General features: G+C 38.0%; 1 protein-coding gene across 1 annotated transcript in view; it reads right to left on the bottom strand.

The window, feature by feature from the left end:
• The window catches only part of RAPH1 (Ras association (RalGDS/AF-6) and pleckstrin homology domains 1), a 102345-nt gene that overhangs the window by 18918 nt on the left and 60786 nt on the right, over positions 1–22641 (bottom strand). The window contains 6 exon segments of the mRNA XM_064373123.1: positions 1832–1942; positions 2834–2977; positions 11085–11150; positions 13070–13191; positions 14067–14226; positions 14659–14736. Coding sequence (XP_064229193.1) covers positions 1832–1942; positions 2834–2977; positions 11085–11150; positions 13070–13191; positions 14067–14226; positions 14659–14736 — 681 coding nt within the window.

The following is a 22641-nucleotide window of genomic DNA, read 5'->3' as shown; positions in this document are numbered from 1 at the left end:
GCCATAATATCTTTCTCCTCAGGGATGAGAAGTTGAAACCAACAGAATTCTGTACAGACCTTGTTAAAATAACTCATAGCTCTAAGCCTTCACATATAATTTAGTTGTTTATTCACAAATTATTCTTTGTCCAATCTAGTATACAAGTAACTGACTCTAACTGCTTCTTTGAGTCTTCATTTCTTTATAAGGGCTCCTATACCATGTAAAATTTCTATTATGTTTTTCTCCTGTTGACCTCTCTTATGTCAATTTAATTTATGTGCCCAGAAAGGACCCTAAGAGGATGGAAGTGAAGTTCACCCCCAGCAATATTTACATTAGAAATTGAAACTAAGAAAAAATTAAACTACAAGAATATACAAGCTAGGCCAGGCACAGTGGCTCACTCCTATAATCCCAGCACTTTGGGAGGCCAAGGGGGCAGATCACTTGAGGCCAGGAGTTCCAGACCAGCCTGGCCAACATGGTGAAACCCTGTCTCTACTAAAAATACAGAAATTAGCTGGGCATTGGTGGTGACAGATGCCTGTGACCACAACTACTCGGGAAGCTGAGGCAGGAGAATCGCTTAAACCTGGGAGGCGGAGGTTGCAGTGAGCAGAGGTGGTGCCACTGCACTCCAGGCTGGGCAACAGAGCAAGACTCAGGCTCAAAAACAAACAAACAAATCCCAAAAAGAATAATACACAGGCTGAGTGCATGGGTGCAGTGGCAGTGGCTCACGCCTGTAATCTCAGCACTTCAGTAAGCTGATCACTTGAGGCCAGGAGTTCGAGACCAGCCTGACCAACATGGCAAAACCCCATCTCTCCTTAAAATAAAAAAATTAACTGGGTGTGGTGGCATGTGCCTGCAGTCCCAGCTACTTGGGGGACTGAGCTCGGAGGATCGCTGAAGCCTGAGAAGTCGATGCTGCAATAAGCTGTGACTGCCACTGCACTGCAGCCTGGGTGACAGAGCAAGACCCTGGTCTCCAAAAAAAAAAGTTGCCATTACAATATACTGAAAATATATTGAATTTTATCAAAGCAATCAAAACTCCAAAATCCTAAACAAACGGCAGTTCCCAAACTGAAGTGACAATTCTCAGAGCAAACTGAAATTAAACATGATACAAACACGTAGACCTAAGTCATTACCAAGGAATTACAAAGATGGAGCCAATGAGAATAAATTTATTTCTATAATTTTCCTGAATTTTTGTATGTCGTTTTTATCAAATGTTCTAATAGAGCACTACAAATTTGCTTAAAATGTCAGTTCTTCTCCAAAGTACAGATATAATCAGTGTAAGAAGTACAAAAGCTTGAATAAAGAAGAAAAAAGGAGACCTCCCTAAAAACAGCTCAGATAGATCGCAATACATGCTTGGGCTATCATGATTATAGTTCAGGGGGAAAAAAAAAAGAGACAAGAATTATTTCTGGACCAGATGACAGCTAGTCTGATTTGAACTTGGACACAGTGTCCTCTGATGGTTTGCTGAATAAGTACAGGAAAAGAACTAAAGCACATTTATGACCTACATTCAGCTCTGTTCCTAACATAAGCCTGCTGTTAAATGAGAATCTCAAATTTATATCCAAATAGATTTTGTATCTTACAACTCAAAGCTCACAATTCACTCCTTACCCAGAGATAACTGGCTCCGGGTCTGCTGTGATACAGCACATCTTCTTTTCCTTACCACACTTTACCATTCCTTTTTAAACTTCAAGAATAAAGCAAAAACAGTATAATTGATGGAATCCAAACAATTCTAAAACGGCCAATAATCTGCTCTATGTCTAACATCAATTAAAATTCCTAAAAAGAGATACGTGCTTACCTTTAGCACCAGACAATAGTCTGTAGGTGCTTTGTATTTGTTCCGATAGTCCTGGCCATAATAAACATTAACATGATCCAGCTGGAGAAAGCACACCAGGTCCCGAGAGACCTAAGATCAAAACACCAAAAAGACCAAATAAATAATAATGTGCAAACAAGCAAATATACCTGGATAACAGTTTCTAGTTAAGAATCAAAACTTTACTTTTACTAATACTAAATAGAAAGTATTGCTATTTTACACAAGACAATGAGATGCTCCACAAATGTTTCTTCTTTAATCATCAACATAATAAAAAAGGTGGCCCAATTTACTTACTGTCTTGTCATCCACAAGGAACACTAACTTGTTTGGGAGTATTGTCATTTTAAAGATATTATCATATAGCCTAGTATATTAAAAGCAATATAGTATAATAGAACTCTCTGGAAAGAACAAGGAAATATCAAGTCTTTCAGTGCCCATAATGCATACGTCAAGTACAATGATTCACAACTGGGGAGTTTCTTCACCACTTAAATAAGGGCAATATATGTATGCTCATAGGATTGTTGTGAAGACTAGATGAGAAAATACTGTAAAAAAGTTTAAAATAGTCCTGGTGCCCAATAAGCACTGAAGTGACAGCTACCCAAGGGTGGCCCTTAGCAGAAGGGTCCAATCAAGATCAAAAAGCTTGTAGTCCCAGAGAGCTGAGCTGTTCTTCCCAAACAAAAATAAACAAAACTACTCTAGGAAGAGTTCCAAAACACAATAAATAAAACTATGGTATTATTTTAAAACTTGGAAAAGAGAAGTGAGATAGGCCAAACTAGTGACCTGAGCAGAAAGAACTTTCAGGTTTCCTCTTCTTTATAATAGTAATAAACAAAGCAATATTTTGTGTCTTCCATGAACTGAAACAAACCATAGCCTGGGTTCACCTTGTCAGCATACTCAATACAAATTAAAAGCAATTAGCATAATGAGGAAGTTCAAATTCCAACAGAAGAGACACACCTTTGCTTTTCCTTTAGGGACATAGTAGATACCAGATGCTCGCAAGAGAAAATAACGCTTTTTCCAGGACTTCTTTCCATCATCTTTCAACCAAAGGACTCCTTCAATTTCTGGTACAGTTACAGAACTTCCACAAAAACATTCCTAAAACAACGAGATGATTTGGAAAGACTTATGATAGCTGGATTCTCACAATAAAGTTGTGTTTAATCCTGTGAAATGCATTACAGTTATTAAACAAAAATAGTTTTATATTAAAACTAAGCTGCTAATTTAACTTCAATTAGAACTTTCTGGCCAGGTGCAGTGGCTCACACCTCTAATCCCAGCACTTTGGGAGGCGAAGGCGGGCAGATCACTTGAGGTCAGGAGTTCAAAACCAGCCTGGCCAACATAGCGAAACCCCATTTCTACTAAAAAACAAAACAAAACAAAATAGGCCAGGCATGGTGTTACAAGCCTGTAGTTCCAGTTCTGTGGGCAGTTGAGGCACAAAAATTGCTTGAACCTGGGAGGTGGACGTTGCAGTGAACTGAGATCACACCACTGCACTCCAGCCTGGGTGACAGAGCAAGACTCTGTCTCAGAAAAAACCCTTCTATTCTACACAATATGAATTTGGAACTACTATGGCAATCCTAAAATGTTTATTATGTAAAAACGCCAATCATACATGTAATACTGAATTTTTACCTAACACTGTTTCAGAGAAAAACTAACTGACACATTAACTGAGCTGCGTATAAGCGTACTTAAATGTCTTTCAAACAGCATAGTTATACTAAATTTAAGAAAACTGTCAGGGCTAACCAAACACTAGACTTTTTTCACTACATTTAGATTAGCTGTCAAACTAAACAGGAATATATTTTAAAAGAATGCCACCGGGAAAGATCCAAGATGGCCGGTTAGGAGCAGCTCAGGATTGCAGCTCCCAGTGAAAGCACAGAGGGTGAGTGGACGCCGCATTTCCAGACGGATTTTTATTGCCCACAGACCAGGAGATTCCCAGGCGGAGGAGCCCCACAGGTTGCCAGCACGGCTGTTTTGGCCCGCGCGGCTGTTTTGCCAGCGCCCCGGCGCAGCGGTTCCTGGTGCAGAGTAAACGGGACTGGGTCCCCCCTTAGCCAGCAAGGGGAGCTCCGGGAAGCTCCGGGAAGGCAGAGTCGCTCATTCATCTGATTAAAAAAAAAAGGAGGGGGGCACTGAAACAGGGAGCCAGGCCATGAGATTCTCAGGCAAAAAAGCGCCACGAATCTCAGAGCTGCTGTTTCAGCCGGTGCAGTGGGTCACCGCACAGGAAATCACACAGATCCTGGCACCTTTTCAACAGGCGACCAGAACACCTGGGAGAGAGCCTACCATCGAACTAAAAAACAAAAGGCTCTGAGGCAGGGAGCCAGGTGATCAGGCCCAGCTGGTCCCACCCCCATAAAAACCAAAACCAAAATTGGAAACGCTCTGGATTGAGAGTTCCACAGCAAGCACAGCTGAACATGGGATGGTCCAGCTCTGTGGGGGAGAGGCGTCCGCCATTACCGAGGCACTCCACCACTATGGAGGCAGTCCGCCGTTGCTGAGGCAGCCTGCTGTTGCCAATGCAACCCGCCATTACAGAGAGAGTCCGTCATCACAGAGGCGGCCACCATTGCCGAGGTAGTTCTAACTACACCCATATAAACAGGACTGCAGGGAAGTTCACACGGCAGCTGGGCGGAGCCCACAACAGCTCAGCAAAGCCTCTGCAGGCAGACAGTGACTAGGCTGCCTCCTTGCCGGGCAGGGCAGCCCTGAAAAAAAAAAGGCAGCAGCACAGCGGAAACTCATAAATAAAGCCCTAACTCCCCGGGACAGAACACCTGGGGAAAAAAAAAAGGGGTTTATGAGTTCTGCTGCAGCAGACTTAAACGTACCTGCCCAGCAGCTCTGAATGAACAACAGAGCTCACAGCTCAGCACCTGAGCTACTATAAAGGACAGACTGTCTCCTCAAGCAGCTCCCTGACCCCCATATATCCAAAGAGTCACCTCATAAATGAGAGCTCAGAATGACATTCAGCAGGTATCCTTCTGGGACAAAGCAGAAGAAGAAACTGGTAGCAACCTTTACTGTTCTGCAGCTGCTGCAGGTGATCCCCAGACAAGTGGGGCCTGGAGTGGACCTCAGCAGTCTTACAGCAGAGGGGCCAGACTGTTAAAAGGAAAACTAAGAAACAGAAATAACTTCATCATCAACAAACAGGATGTCCACTCAGAGACCCAATCAGAAAGTCAGCAACTACAAAGACGACAGGTGGATAAATCCACAAAGATGGGAAGAAACCAGCGCAAAAAGGATGAAAACACCCGAAACCAGAACACCTCTCCCTCCTACAAGGGATCACAACTCCTCACCAGCAAGGGAACAAGACTGGATGAAGAATGAGTGTGATGAAATGACAGAATCAGGCTTCAGAAGGTGGGTAATAAGAAGCTTCCGTGAACTAAAAGAACATGTTCTAACCCAATGCAAAGAAACTAAGAACCTTGAAAAAAGATTTGACGAAATGCTAACAAGAATGGACAACTTAGAGAGGAATATGAGCGAATTGATGGAGCTGAAAAACACAACACAAGAACTTCGCGAAGCATGCACAAGTTTCAACAGCCGAATTGACCAAGCAGAAGAAAGGATATCAGAGGTCGAAGATCAACTCAGTGAAATAAAACGAGAAGGCAAGATTAGAGAAAACAGGGTAAAAAGGAATGAACCAAGTCAACAAGAAATATGGGACTATGTGAAATGACCTAATCTACATTTGATAGGTGTACCTGAATGTGACAAAGAGAATGAATACAAGCTGGAAAATACTATCAGGATATTATCCAGGAAAACTTCCCCAACCTAGCAAGGCAGGCCAACATTCAAGTCCAGGAAATACAGAGAACACCACAAAGATATTCTTCAAGAAGAGCAACCCCAAGGCGCATAATCGTCAGATTCACCAGGGTTGAAATGAAGGAGAAAATGCTAAGGGCAGCCAGAGAGAAAGCTCAGGTTACCCACAAAGCGAAGCCCATCAGACTCACAGCAGATCTCTCAGCAGAAACCCTACAAGCCAGAAGGGAGTGGGGGCCGATATTCAACATCCTTCAAGAATAGAACTTTCAATCCAGAATTTCATATCCAGCCAAACTAAGCTTCATAAGTGAAGGAAAAATAAAATCCTTTGCGAACAAGCAAGTACTCAGAGATTTCATCACCACCAGGCCTGCTTTACAAGAGCTCCTGAAAGAGGCACTACACATAGAAAAGAACAACCAGTACCAGCCACTCCAGAAACATACCAAATGGTAAAGAGCATCAACACAATGAAGAATCTGCATCAACTAACGGGCAAAACAGCCAGCTAGCATCAAAATGGCAGGATCAAATTCACACATAACAATATTAACCCTAAACATAAATGGACTAAATGCCCCAATCAAAAGACACAGACTGGCAAATTGGATTAAAAAGCCAAAACCCATCAGTGTGCTGTATCCAGGAAACCCATCTCATATGCAAGAATACACAAAGGCTCAAAATAAAGGGATGGAGGAAGATTTACCAAGCAAATGGAGAGCAAAAAAAAGCAGGAGTTGCAATTATCATCTCTGATAAAATAGACTTTAAAGCAACAACGATCAAAAGAGACAAAGAAGGACATTACATAATGGTAAAAGGATCAATGCAACAAGAAGAGCTAACGATCCTAAATATATATGCACCTAATACAGGAGCACCCAGATACCTAAGGCAAGTTCTTAATGACTTACAAAGACCCCATTGTCAATATTAGACAGATCAACCAGACAGAAAATTAACAAGGATATCCAGGACTTGAACTCAGACCGGGACCAAGCAAACCTAATAGACATTTACAGAACTCTCCACCCCAAATCCACAAAATATACATTCTTCTCAGCACCACATCACACCTACTCTAAAATTGACCACATAATTGGAAATAAATCACTCCTCAGCAAATGCAAAAGAACGGAAACCATAACAAACAGTCTCTCAGACCACAGTGCAATCACGTTAGAACTCAGAATTCAGAAACCAACCCAGAACCACACAGCTTCATGGAAACTGAACAACTTTCTCTTGAATGTTGACTGGATAAACACTGAAATAAAGGCAGAAATAAAGATGTTCTTCGAAACCAACAAGAATGAAGACACCACATACCAGAATCTCTGGGACACATTTAAAGCAGTGTCTAGAGGAAAATATATAGCAATAAATGCCCACATGAGAAGCAAGGAGAGATCTAAAATTGTCACCCTATCGTCAAAATTGAAAGAGCTAGAGGAGCAAGATCAAAAAAACTCAAAACCCAGCAGAAGACAAGAAATAACTAAGATCAGAGCAGAACTGAAGGAGATAGAGACACAAAAAACCCTTCAAAAAATCAATAAATCCAGGAGCTGGTTTTTTGAAAAGATCAACAAAATAGACAGACCACTAGCCAGATTAATAAAAAAGAGAGAATAACCAAATAGATGCAATAAAAAACGAGAAAGGGGATATCACCACAGATTCCACAGAAATTCAAACCATCAACAGAGATTATTACAAACAACTCTATGCACATAAACTAGAAAACCTGGAAGAAATGGATAAATTCCTGGACACTTGCCTCCTCCCAAGCCTAAACCAGGAAGAAGCCGAAACCCTGAATAGATCAGTAACAAGGTCTGAAGTCGAGGCAGCAATTAAGAGCCTACCACCCAAAAAAAGCCCAGGTCTAGATGGGTTCACAGCCGAATTCTACCAGACATACAAAGAGGAACTGGTACCATTCCTTCTGAAACTATTCCAAATAATCCAAAAAGAGGAACTGGTACCATTCCTTCTGAAACTATTCCAAATAATTCCAAAAAATCCAAATCATTTTATGAGACCAACATCATCCTGATACCAAAACCCGGCAAAGACTCAACAAGAAAAGAAAACTACAGGCCAATATCCATGATGGATATAGATGCAAAAATCTTCAATAAAATACTGGCAAGCCGACTGCAACAGCACATCAAAAAGCTTATCCATCACGATCAAGTAGGATTCATCCTGGGGATGCAAGGCTGGTTCAACATATGCAAGTCTATAAATGTTAATTCACCACATAAACAGAACCAAAGACAAAAACCACATGATTATCTCAATTGATGCAGAGAAGGCCTTCTACAAAATTCAACAGCGCTTTATGCTAAAAACTCTCAATAAACTAGGTATTGACGGAACGTATCTCAAAATAATAAAAGCTATTTACGAGAAACCAACAGCCAATATCATACTGAATAGGCAAAAACTGGAAGCATTCCCTTTGAAATCTGGCACTAGATAAGGATGCCCTCTCTCACCACTCCTATTCAATACAGTACTGGAAGTTCTAGCCAGAGCAATCAGGCAAGAAAAAGAAATAAAGGGTATTCAATTAGGAAAGGAGGAAGTCAAATTGTCTCTATTTGCAGATGACATGATTGTATATCTAGAAGACCCCATCGTCTCAGCCCAAAATCTCCTGAAACTGATAAGCAACTTCAGCAAAGTCTCTGGATACAAAATCAATGTGCAAAAATCACAAGCATTCCTATACACCAAAAACAGACTTAAAGAGAGCCAAATCAAGAACGAACTGCCATTCACAATTGCTACAAAGAGAATAAAATAACTAGGAATACAACTAACAAGGAACGTAAAGGACCTCTTCAAGGAGAACTACAAATCACTCCTCAACAAAATAAGAGAGGATACAAACAGATGGAAAAACATTCCATGTTCATGGTTAGGAAGAATCAATATCATGAAAATGGCCATACTGCCCAAAGTAATTTACAGATTCAACGCTATCCCCATCAAGCTACCAATGACCTTCTTCACAGAACTGGAAAAACCCACCTTAAACTTCATATGGAACCAAAAGAGAGCCTGCAGAGCCAAGTCAATTCTAAGCAAAAAGAACAAAGCAGGAGGCATCACACTACCGGACATTGAAATATCCTACAAGGCTACAGTAATCAAAACAGCATGGTACTGGTACCAAAACAGAGATATAGACCAATGGAACAGAACAAAGGCCTCGGAGGCAACACAACATATCTACAACCATCCAATCTTTGACAAACCTGACAAAAACAAGCAATGGGGAAAGGATTCCCTGTTTAATAAGTGGTGTTGGGAAAACTGGCTAGCCATATGCGGAAAGCAGAAACTGGACCCCTTCCTGACACCTTACACTAAAATTAACTCCAGATGGATTAAAGATTTAAACATAAGACCTAACAGCATAAAAACCATAGAAAAAAATCTAGGCAAAACCATTCAGGACATAGGCATAGGCAAGGACTTCATGACCAAAACACCAAAATCATTGGCAACAAAAGCCAAAACAGACAAATGGGACCTAATCAAACTCCACAGCTTCTGCACGGCAAAAGAAACAGTCATTAGAGTGAATTGGCAACCAACAGAATGGGAAAAAATTTTTGCAGCTTACCCATCTGACATAGGGCTGATATTCAGAATTTACAAAGAACTAAAACAGATTTACAAGAAAAAAAAAGCCCATTCAAAAGTGGGCGAAGGATATGAACAGATACTTTACAAAAGAAGACATACATGAGCCCAATAAACATGAAAAAATGCTCATTATCACTGGTCATTAGAGAAATGCAAATCAAAAATCTCATGCCAGTTAGAATGGCGATCATTAAAAAATCTGGAGACAACAGATGCTGGAGAGGATGTGGAGAAATAGAAACACTTTTACACTGTTGGTGGGAGTGTAAATTAGTTCAACCATTGTGGAAGACAGTGTGGCGATTCCTCAAGGACCTAGAAATAGAAATTCCATTTGACCCAGCAATCCCATTACTGGGTATATATCCAAAGGATTATATAAGGACACATGCACACGAATGTTCACTGCAGCACAGTTTACAATAGCAAAGACCTGGAACCAACCCAAATGCCCATCGATGATAGACTGGACAGGGAAAATGTGGCACACATACACCATGGAATATTATGCAGCCATCAAAAACGACGAGTTCGTGTCCTTTGTAGGGACATGGATGAACCTGGAAACCATCATTCTCAGCAAACTGACACAAGAACACAAAAATCAAACACCGCATGTTCTCACTCATAGGCGGGTGTTGGACAATGAGAACACATGGACACAGGGAGGGGAGCACTACACACTGGGGTCTGTTGGGGGGAAATAGGGGAGGGACAGTGTGGGGTGGGGAGTTGGGGAGAGATAGCATGGGGAGAAATGCCACATATAGGTGAAGGGGAGGAAGGCAGCAATTCACACTGCCACGTATGCACCTATGCAACAATCTTGCATGTTCTTCACATGTACCCCAAAACCTAAAATGCAATTAAAAAAAAAAAAAGAATGCCACATGCTAAGTGTATGATTAAACTTTAAAACTATCCATTGATGTGACTCTAAGACAAAGAGGGCATTTATTTAAAAAATACTGGCCAGGCGTGGTGGCTTACGCTTATAAACCCAAGCACTTTGGGAAGCTAAGGTGGGCAGATCACGAGGTCAGGAGTTCGAGACCAGCCTGGCCAACATGGTAAAACCCCATCTCTACTAAAAATACAAAAAATAGTTGGCCATGGTGGTGGGCACCTATAATCCCAGTTACTCGGGAGGTTGAGGCAGGAGAATCGTTTGAACCGGGGAGGCAGAGGTTGCAGTGAGCCAAGATTGTGCCATTGTACTCCAGCCTGGGTGACAGGGCAAGACTCCGTCTCAAAAAAACAAAATTAATACTAGGTTGAAAGGACTATAAACACTCAAAATTCTAAGTTCTCAATACTATGCTTTGATAAAAATCTAATATTAAAGAAATCAATCATGTATTTGTGAAAGAAAAAAGAAACCCTCAGAAAACACTAATATAGGACATTTGGGCCCAAATTAATTTCTTTCTCCTCAAAGTACTGAAAAATTAGAAATTATAAGGAGGATTTTTACTTAACTGTAGCTAGTATCACTATGAAAACTGAATGCTGATCTTCACTTTCCTAATTGCCTTCCTGGTAAGTAAGGGTTTATTCAGGTTTTCAAGTATACTGACTTCTTTGATTTTAGTTCTTTTAAAATCAGCCAAAAATTCAATTACAGTTTTCCAAAAGATGATCATGATAAAAAAGGTACTTAATATTTTAATTTTAAAACGTGCAGGAAAATGGGGGGGTATCATACCTCCAAGAGGACTTCTTTGTTTCTATCTGCCATCTCAGCTGTTTCCTTTTTCCCCAAAAGATAATTCTGGAAAAACAAATATATGAAAGGGACGCGTTGGGGAGGAAAAAAAAGTTAAAGGATAAATCCACTCTGTTATTCCCTTGGCACAGATGTATGCATGTTTTCTTCTAGAAAAATAGCAACTCTAATTTCTGTTGGTATAGAGTAAATAATGAGGGTACTCCTTTGAAAAGTTACCTGTATATGGGCATCATCACTAAAATGCTTAACACAGGTTCCTCCTTGCCTGTCCACTTGTCATAAACTGCCCTCACCCAGACATGAGATGATATTACATTCAACAGCTGGCAAATATGTTTTGGGATATCTAATGAAAGCTACATTTAAAGAATCTGAAAGTACAAGTAAGGTAAATTTCCTTAATATATACTGATCTAGATGTAGAAAATTTGTGTTCTGGCTTTTTAAGAAGAAATCCCAAATTCTCTGGGACTATAATAATCTCATTTACTTGACTCAACTAAAAATCTGAATTCTAATCATTAGTACACAGTCATCCCTTGTCCATAGGAGATTGATTCTAGGACCTCCCCTGTATATCAAAATCCACTGATGCTTAAGTCCCTTATAAAAATGGAGTCATATTTGCATATAACCTACACACATTCTCCCTTGTACTTTAAATCATCTCTAGATTACTTGTAATATCTAATACAGTGCCTATACATCACTTAATTTGCATGAATTCCACGCAGTACTCAATGTGTGGCATATTCAAATTTTGTTTTTTTTGGAACTTGGAATTATTTTTCTGAATATTTTAGATCTGCAGTTGGGTGAATCTACAAATGCAGAACCCACAGATATAGAGGATTGACTGTAATTATTTTTTGTAACTGCCTATAAAAAGATCTGTTGATACCCTCAAATACATATTCTTCACTAAGACATGCAAAAGAGTGTCATGATTAAGGCATCTGAGGCATAACTATGCAATACCTTTAACATTGCTGCTATTTTTCCTCGTTACGACTTTTCACTGTGGAGTTCTTGTTTTTCCTCACCTACTGAGTTTTGTAAAACGTCTAGGTATTGGGAAGTATTAACTCAAACATTATTTTGGAACAAGGAAAGATGTCAAATAAATCAAAGTAACACTCATTAGAATGTGGAGCCATCTGGTAATCAAAGTTACTGGGATGTTTAAAAAAATAATTCCAAAAGAAAGTTGTCAACTGGATAAATGGCTAGAGTAGAGAAGTACTTTTCTTTGATGAGATGACAAACTCAACAAATAAATAGCTGGGTTCAACACAGCTCTGGATTACAGAGCCAAAAGGCCTGATAACTCGCTAGAGCTATACTTCTGCTTCCAAAAGGGCTCACCCCATCTGGCTCTGGAGGACTGCGAACCTCTTTGGGGTCTAACACATGGGCACCAACCAACTTTCCACCTCAGTAGTAGTAGCAGTAGCGGTAGTAGTTGTAAATGCTCCTATAGGATTTTGTAAATGCTCCACCATCATTGTTTTAGAACTGTCATTAGACATGTGGACTCTAATCACCAGGTATAACAGGTAAAAAGAAAAGTAAAAGAACACTGAAAAATGGCATTCTAGAAAAGGCACTTGTCTAATACTAAATAAAATTTGGATTAATGTATCTGTATGTAAATTAAAACAAACAATGACTTTATTATGCAAAAATATAGGCTAAAAATCAGACATCAAATAACCTGTTTAAATAAATTTAAAGCATTTTAAAAATGTAACAGATCAGGTTATAATGTTATGATTACTCTTTTAGGAGAATTTAGAACCACAAAATTACTTCTTTTATAAAGCATTTTACCCACAAAAAATAATACCGATCCAACCAGGTGGCTGCCAGTCTTTTAACTCTATGAACTTAGCAGTAATCAAATAAAATAGGATACATACATATTTATAAATCCTGACCTCTGTTAAGTTGTTTGGTCTTACCTGTGGGTTTTTGAAAAGTGCATATTTTTCTATACGCTCCATAAATATAAGCTTGTTTTGGCTATCTCTTGTCCAATTAAGAAGATTTTCAACCAAGTTTTCGTGGTCTTCAAAGATTCTCTCTGTCCCAAAATAAAATATCCATATTTTTTAGTATACATTAGAATTGCATGAAAGACATGAAACTTTGTGAGGTAGTTAACCTCAGAACCACAGAATCTTAACCGGCATTATAGCACCTAAAATTATCTGGTCTTCCCCAATTTTCCCAAGAAATATGCCTTAATTATGTTAGGGACATAACCAAGGTCACACAGCTGATATATGGAAGAACCAGGACTAGAATCTAGCTCTTCCGACTTGCAGTACACGGTTCTTCAGCCTTAAACATATTCCCATCCCACCCTTAAAACAAAACATTAGTTACATTTTATAAGTTTTGATATCAAGTATTTCCAACTGTATTTAGTTCTGGGCATTTAAAACATTTCCAAGATGATTCCTTCTTTGATCTATGCATGTTGTTTAATCTTAAACATAGATGTATTTTCTAATTTCCAAATTAGAAATGAAAGAACATGTTCTATATACTGAACATATGTTAAAGAACATGTTCTAGATATGGATTCTTTGAAATTTATTAATGTGCTTTATGCTTCCCCTGAGTCAAATGCTGGTTTAAAGACTTTAGTACAAATTCAAATTAACATAATAATCTTTAGTAAATGCATCAATGTATGTAGTTTGAAGAGAAAAATATTTTCAATACTTTTTATAATGGTTTTCGCCATTATAAAATCTGAAGTGAAATGGAAATGATCTTGTATTCAAAGAATTCTTAAAATACTTCAGAAAATAGTAATGTAAAGAAACCAAATTATGAAAGGTAATTTTATCTAAAAAATATATAAAGATGACTCAAAATGCTTTTATCAACATGCAAACTGATGAAATTACACAAAAATTAGAAAGCAATTAAAGCAATGATATCACTAACCCATTTGTAATTCAGAAATGGTTTCTACCAGTGACCAGTCTAAACTATAACCGCAGTGGGATTTGTCCATCAGGTTATCCAGTACTTGTCTTACTGTCTGCCTCTCATCCACCATCATTGTTTTAGAACTGTCATCAGACATGTGGACTCTAATCACCAGCTATAACAGGTAAAAAGAAAAGTAAAAGAACACTGAAAAATGGCATTCTAGAAAAGGCACTTGTCTAACATCAAATAAAATTTGGATTAATGTATCTGTATGTAAATTAAAACAATGACTTTATTATGCAAAAATATAGGCTAAAAATCAGACATCAAATAACCTGTTTAAATTTAAAGCATTTTAAAAATATAACAGATCAGGTTATAATGTTATGATTACTCTTTTAGGAGAATTTAGAACCACAAAATTACTTCTTTTATAACACATTTTATCCACAAAAAATAATACATGTGAAAAATGTATTACTAGGAAGAAATGCCCCTCTCTTTCTCTCCGTATCTTAGAGGTAAATAACATAAACAAGGTAATTCTTTATAAATCCATAAAACTGATTAAAAACCCCAAACCAGGAAGAGGCCCACATATCACCTTTTTCACTTGTGCCTCTTTAATTTTCTCTAGGGCAACCCTGATCTTCTCAGCTTTCAATTTTGCTGCCTGTTCTTCCTGTGAACACAAAGCATTTCAGATAAACAATGCTAAGATGATGAAATATTTGAGAAATCTTTTTTATCCTTAAGGATGTTCCTAGCATAATTTCATTAAGAATATAACTTCACACACATAGAGCACATTTAAAAAATAACTATGTTCACAAAAAGCAGACGTATTGTAAAGAAACATTTTATAGATGCAGACTTGAAGATGCCTTACAATAAGGCATTTCTACATTCCATATTCTAGAGAAAAAAAAAGAAATCTGTGATGCAGTAAATTACCAAGTTTGATTTTGTCAATGTGAAGTAGATAAAAATTTCAGGTTCTGGGATAGGAGATGTATAGTGGCCATCTTTGGGCCTGACAATTTGTTTTACCTGCACAATCCCTCAACTCTGAATTTATACTCCCTCCAAAGTAAGGACAAGCTTTTGCATACTAATGTTCTGTTCTGTTACACTGAAAGTATATCACTGTCATAAAAATATCCACAGCAAAAAATATTTACTTATTTACAACCATATAAAAACCCTTTAAAAAATAAAAAGTTTAGATACAGTCTCATTAATACACCAATACAAACACAAGGAGCTTCTTTATTGCCTAAGTTTCACTCTGCTTTGGAATATCATATAATGTAATCAACATCTCATGTCAGTAAACTCAAAATTTGTTTCTATTAATTCACTGACAAGATTTTTAAATGCTAAATATAATTTTCCAAATAACTTAAAATTTCTAGTAACTTCTACCTCAGAAAACTTAGATTAAAAAGCAATACAAATTATAACAACTAAAAATATACTTAAACTATTTGTCTATTTTTTTCTGAATTAGCATATAGTACTCTAATACTGGTACTTACTTGTAATTTCCAGCAATAGGCCATAATATGCTGTGCCATTAATCTCCAATTTAAAAAGAAACTTGTATAAGTAAACCTTTGCTTATAAAGGATTCTTTTCTATTTCTAGGCTTTTGATTACTCTGGAAAATATGTAAGAAAAATGAAAACTCCTTGGTCGGGTGCAGTGGCTCATCCCTGTAATCCCAGCACTTTGGGAGGCCAAGGCGGGTGGATCACGAGGTCAAGAGATCGAGACCATCCTGGTCAACATGGTGAAACCCCGTCTCTACTAAAAAATACAAAAATTAGCTGGGCATGGTGGCGCACGCCTGTAGTCCCAGCTACTTGGGAGGCTGAGGCAGGAGAATTGCTTGAACTCGAGAGGCAGAGGTTGCGGTGAGCCAAGATCGCGCCATTGCACTCCAGCCTGGGTAACAAGAGTGAAACTCCGTCTCAAAAAAAAAAAAAAAAAAAAAGGTTAAAGCTTCCAGGGCAAAAAACAAAAAGTGAAGCTCAATTCAGTTCATACATTTATTCTGTCTGCCTAAATTCTATTGGCTTTCTTATTTATGAACTGCTTTTCTTTCTATTTTATACTCTAGGCTGTCTCCCATCATTTCAAGCTTAGCATTTACTATTCTGTGGAACAGAGAATAAAACAGTGGTTAGGGAAGGCAGTGAGCTTGGTTGCCAGAAATCTGATCCCTTCCAATCACAGGAATCAGTGAATTAACATAATAACCAAGGTCTGGAAATACTATCTGTAAACTCAATTAGGCAGAAAACAAAGAACTTTAGTTTAAAAATAGAGAGGGCTAAGACTCAATTCTTACACTATTATATATTCATCTGACTAAAAGATTAAATAATCCTATTTTTAAAGAATCCTTTATGCAAATAAACAAATAGCAGAATTATAAAACATGTTGACTACATTTTAAAATACAAATTTTTCTCTTTTTAAAACAAATTATGAAATGAGAAAACTAAATTACTGTCATTAAAACTCTCAGTTTTTAGAATTCTGAGTCTTAAAGAAACAAAATTATTAGGTAAATTACCCAAACTTATATGCATTTTTGATGAATAGAGCACTACTTTATAAAGGAATCTTCAATACTAGCATTTTTCAGCAGTTTTTATGAAATCAGTTACTTGATAATTTTGGGGGAAGAGAAAGAAGAAGGCAGAAGTTTCATGAATATTTTCTCAATGGGATAATGATCTTATTATATTCCTCATGGGCTCATTTGCCACATCCTTATATTGTCATGAATTGCAAAAATGAAAATTTACCAAGGTATATTTACAAGTTTCACTTCATATCCCTGAAAAGTAAATTTAAAGTCTGAAAAGGAAAAACTGGTATGTGGAATCAATGTTTTGTACATTTGGAATACAAACATGAACTTCTTTTTCTTTTTCTTTTTTTTTTTTTTTGAGACGGAGACTTGCTCTGTTGCCCAGGCTGGAGTCAGTGGCACAATCTTGGCTCACTGCAACCTCCATCCGCCTCCCGGGTTCAAGCGATTCTCCTGCCTCAGCCTCCCATGTAACTGGGATTACAGGTGCCCGCCACCATGCCCAGCTAATTTTGCACTTTTAGTACAGACAGGGTTTCACAATGTTGGCCAGGCTGGTTTCAAACTCCTGACCTCAAGTGATCCACCTGCCTCAGCGTCCCAAAGTGCTGGAATTACAGGCATGAGCCACCACACCCGGCCAAACATGAACTTCTAAAAGGCCAAATTCTTTATGGTATTGTATAATCTGTAAATGTAACATTTTAAAAGTATAGAAGATGCCCTCAAAGCTAAACATATTTCTGAGAAAAAAAAGGAATATTCAAGAGAATGAGAAGATAAGGAGGCACAGACTTGGAGAAAAATATTTGCAAAAGACAAATCTGATAACTGTTATCAAAAAAAAAAAAAAAAAAACAGAGAGAGAGAGCTCTTAAAACTCCTTAAAAGAAAAATGAACATGATTTTAAAAATAGGCAAAAGATCTGAAAAGATAACTCACTAAAGAGGACAGCTAGTAAATATGCATAGAAAAAGATGCTTGACATTATTTGTCATTAGGGAATTACAAGTAAAATGAGATACCAGTACACACCTGTTAGAATGGCCAAAATCCAAAACACTGACACCACCAAATACTGGCAAGGATGTGGAACAATAGGAACTCTCATTCATTGCTAGTGGGAATGTAAAATGGTACAGCCACTTTGGAAGACAGTTTGGCAGTTTTTTACAAAACTAAATGTACTGTTGCCATACAATTCAATTCAGCAATTGTGCTCCTTGGGATTTACCCAAATGAGTTGAAAACTGATGTCTACAAAGATACGTACATGGATGTTTATAGTAACCTTATTCATGAGTGCCAAAACTGGGAAGCAACAAAAACTTCATGCAGTAAGTAACAGATAAAACTATGGTGCATCCTGACAATGGAATATTATTCAGCACTAAAATGAAATGAGCTCTCAAGCCATGAAAAGACATGAAGGAACATGAAGTGTATAACACTAAGTGAATGAAGCCAATCTCAGAAAGCTATTTAGTGTATAATTCTAACTACATGACACTGTAAAAGTCAAAACCATAAAGACAATAAAAAGATTAGTGGTTGCCAGGGGTTAAAGAGGAAGGAATAGGCAGAGCACAGAGTATTTAAGTGCCCATGAAACTATTCTGTGTAATACTACAATGGTAGACATATGTTATTATATATATGCATAGAATGTACAACACTGGTCAAGCACGGTGGCTCACGCCTGTAATCCCAGAACTTTGGGAGGCCGACGTGGGTGGATAACCTGAGGTCAGGAGTTCAAGATCAGCCTGGCTAACATAGTGAAACCTCATCTCTACTAAAAATACAAAAATTAGCCAGCGCAGTGGTGGGCACTTGTAATCCCAGCTATTCGGGAGACTGAGAAAGGGAAAATAGCTTGAACCCAGGAGATGGAGGTTGCAGTGAACAGAAATCACGCCACTGCACTCCAGCCTGGGTGACATGGTAACACTCCGTCCCAAAAAAAAAAAAAAAAAGGGTGTGTAACCAACTAACATACATTAAACCAATTAGATTTCCTAACCATCAATAAGAAATTTTTATAAAGCAGCTAGGTGGGGGGCTATTTTAACAAATCCAAATCCAGTTGCTTTTCCATTTGCTCAAAATGCTACTCTTTATGCTTATATAAATTAGTCCATGTTAAAACTGTATCAAATTAAAATTTAAGAGCTGGTTTAATTTCAACCTAGGCATATTTTAGTTTATACTTCTCTAGTTTTATTAAAGGATAATCCTTGCTAGCAGCTTTTTGAAGAAATAGTACTAATCATGATACTTCTTTTAGTGTCTGAATATCATCCCTGGAACAAAACTGAAAATGAAAATGTTTATGTCAAATTGCAAGACTCCTAATATTTTTATGCTTCCTGTGGGTAATAAGCTCTTTCTCAGAGAGTTCTATGTGTCTACTATATTTAAGCAATCACCATATCTTTTAACTATAACATCTTTGGAAAAATAGAAATTGTCTTAAGCTCATGGGGTGTTGTACAATACAGGAAAAAACAATAAATGTTTGCTAATACGTTGATACGTTTAGATGACATACTTAGAAGATTTCCAATAGTTTATTTATAAAGGCAGTGCAAATCTACATTTGATGTTTACAGCCCAAATTTAATACAAAAGATAAAGTTTTATTCATCTCATGTTCTGGTGCCAAAGTCAGGTGTTAAGTCTTCTGCCTCATATCCTTTGACTATCCCTTTCTTCACAACTATCCTAAATATAAGTAAAAAATACCTCACACATATAAAATCTTAAATTTCTCTCCTATACCTTCTCTTAAAGGGCAAGAGACAATCCACTTTCTACTGAAAAACTCCTGTGTGGCTATCAATAACTACCAAATGCCAAGCCTCCTCCAATTTACATAAAGGACAAAAACTAGGTGAAGATCCTATGATTAAATAAAAGCCAACACTGTGGTGACAAAGTGTTAGAACATTCTCTATGGTGTAAAAATAAGAATATTTAAGAATACTTACAGAAAGTGCTACTGTTGCTAAGTTGTTCCTTCAACTGAGAATTTTAAGCTTTGTGGGTTCAGAACAAACCCAGTTGAAATTAATGGGCTAAACAGTGGTTAATAATTTCTTCAGGATCTAGTTTATTTCATAGATTACAAAAGAAGTTATATAAATTAAAATGATTCAAATAGAACTTGGAGTGATATAAGCAGTTTAAGGGTCATTAAATAGTTATTACATAACACTGCTTAGAATCAAAATAGTAACAGTAACAACTATAGCTGATCCTTGAAAAACCTGAGTTTGAGCTACATATGCAAATGTTTTTCTGTAAATATATTTGGCCCTCCTAACTGGAGGGTTCTGCATTCCTAACAGAACTCAGATAGAAAATAGAGTATTCTCAGGATGCAAAATTCCCTGTATAGGTCAGGCACGGTGGCTCATGCCTATAATCCCAGCACTTTGGGAGGCTGAGGTGGGCAGATCAACTGAGGTCAGGAGTTCAAGACCAGCCTGCCCATCATAGCAAAACCCTGTCTCTACTTAAAAAAAAAATACAAAAATTGGCTGGGAGTGGTGGCATGTGCCTGTAATTCCAGCTACTTAGGAGGCTGAGATAGGAGAATTGCTTGAACCTGGGAGGCGGAGGCTGCAGTGAGCCAAGATGGCATCACTGTACTCCAGCCTGGGTGACAGAGCAAGACTCTGTCTCAAAAATAATAACAATTAAATAAAATAAGTAAATAATAAAAATAATTCATTATATAGAAGGATGACTTTTCATGTCCAAGGTGTCAGGACCAACTTCAGGACTTGAGTATGTGCAGGTTTTGGTATCAATGGGGGTCCTGGAAGCAATTCCCTGTGTATACCAAGGAATGACTGTCGTTTATCTTTAAACTTTTTGTTGTTTTGGCGGGGAGACAGGGTCTCACTCTGCTGCCCAGGCTAGAATGCAGTGGTGTGATCACGGTTCACTGCAGCCTCGACCTCCTGGGCTTAGGTGATTCTCCCACCTAAGCCTCCTGAGTAGCTGGAACTACAGGCATGCACCACCAGGTCAGGCTAATTTCTGTATTTTTTTTAGAGATGGGGTTTCACTATGTTAGCCAGGCTGTTCTTTAACTCCTGGGCTCAAGCAATCCACCTGCCTTAACCTCCTAAAGTGCTGGGATTACAGGCATAAACCACTGACAATGTTTATTCAAAACTTGCAAAAAATGACTCTGCTTGTGGCAGGAACTTTGTTTTGTTCACTTCTGTATCTCCAGGGTCAAAAACATTGTCTGGCACATAGTAGATACTCAGTAAATATTCGTTGAATGGATAAATGAAGTTATTTATTCAAGTTTCTGCTGCAGTTAGAGAAAAATAAAAAAGCCTCAGGATGGCTTGAGTGATCTGGCTCCTCCTGCCTGCTTCTCCAAACCCAAATCAAGACACTTGTACTTTCATTCAACTAGGGTGACTCTGGCAAAATGGTCTTTTCTCAACTTCTCAAACATGCCAAGTGCTTTCCCTTGACCTATCTATATGGAACACTCCCTTATGCCCCAGGCCGGCTTCTTTGCATCCTTCAGGCTTTAGCTTAAATGTTACCCTCCTAGAACCCTCTGATCTCACCATCTAAATAAAATGTACCCCAAATCTTTTCCCCAGTATGTTCTAACTCCTTTGTTTCCTTCATAGCACTTAACGTGATTTAAAACTTCTTTACATGCTTGCTTGTCACTGTTTATTATCTATCTATCTTCCTAAGTAGACTGTGGGCTCCTGAGGGTGGGGAATAGGTACATTTTATACAATGTTATATCCCAACACCCAGCAATTCATGGCTCAATAAATATTGTTGAATTGGCAATGAAAACGGGAAAATAGTAAATTTAATCTGAGAGCCATGTATAAAATGGATTGGAAGAGGGACAGGCAGACATAAAGAGCTAAGAGTGAACCTGTAGTAGAGTGGTGGCAATGGGAATGCAATGAATGGGTACGCTGAGTAAATCCTGCAGATTTACTGAGCCTCATTAGAAATTGGAGACATTAAATGAGAAGGTGGCAAATATGATCAGAGGGCTCAACCTGGTAACTAGGAGAATGGCAGCATCCTAAACAGAAACAGAAAAGATGAAGACGGATATAAATTATGGACCCCGGGGATAATGTAGGTAAGTAAACTAAAGACCTGTGGGATTCAAGGTGCTGGTAAGATGGTGGTGATCTTCTAGGAAATGCCTAACAGCCATCTGGAAATGTGCTCTTGGGAGAGAGATCCATCTAGAATAGAGATCCTAATTGAAGATACAAGTGTGGACTCTAGGGAAAGAGAGTAAATAAAGAATGAAGAAGGGAGAGCTGAGGAAAAGGGAAAAAGAGCTATAACCAGCTTAGACTTTTACACTTCCTTGATCTTGAAACTTCTACAACCAGTCATAGATCTGCTTTAAGGCAAGAAACTCAGGGTAGAGAAAACGTCCTACTGTTGACTTTGTTCAAGGGTCTTTGAGGTGCTTCTTGGGGAGATTTTAATTTTGGTCTACCATCTTCTTTCATCAATGTACAAGGTTAGAAAGAAATTAAAGCAAACAAACCTCAGATACAATAATAAAAACTTAGGGACATTACCCATAATTATGTATATTTTTCAGAAATAAGTCTGATATTCTTGCATTTAATATTTAAATAAGCTAATAAAATAAAAACATGACTTAAAAAGAGATAGAAAGCAATCTAACTTCCCTATTGTATCATTCCCTAGTTAATGATGATAATGGCTAAAAGATTTTTAATGAGTATAAAATACCAGCCCAGTGAAAATCTGGCTGGACTGATTCAAAACATTCTAAGGGTAGAAAACTGGACAATTAAAATTGCAGCTTCCTCTTCCAATCTGACTAAGTTAATATTAACTAAGATTCTGTTTATATGAGTAAATGTTTTAATTAAAGAGGAGGTGATAATATAAAGAACTAGGAAACAAAGTTTGCTAAAGAAACTCAGAGTATGGAT

Source organism: Aotus nancymaae, unplaced genomic scaffold (genome assembly GCF_030222135.1).
Source record: "Aotus nancymaae isolate 86718 unplaced genomic scaffold, 86718_ANA_hifiasm-v0.15.2.pri h1tg000008l, whole genome shotgun sequence".
In the NCBI taxonomy this organism is placed as follows: Eukaryota; Metazoa; Chordata; class Mammalia; order Primates; family Aotidae; genus Aotus; species Aotus nancymaae.
The sequence above is the reverse complement of the archived record's forward strand: the minus strand, read 5'-3'. Positions and strand labels throughout refer to the sequence as shown.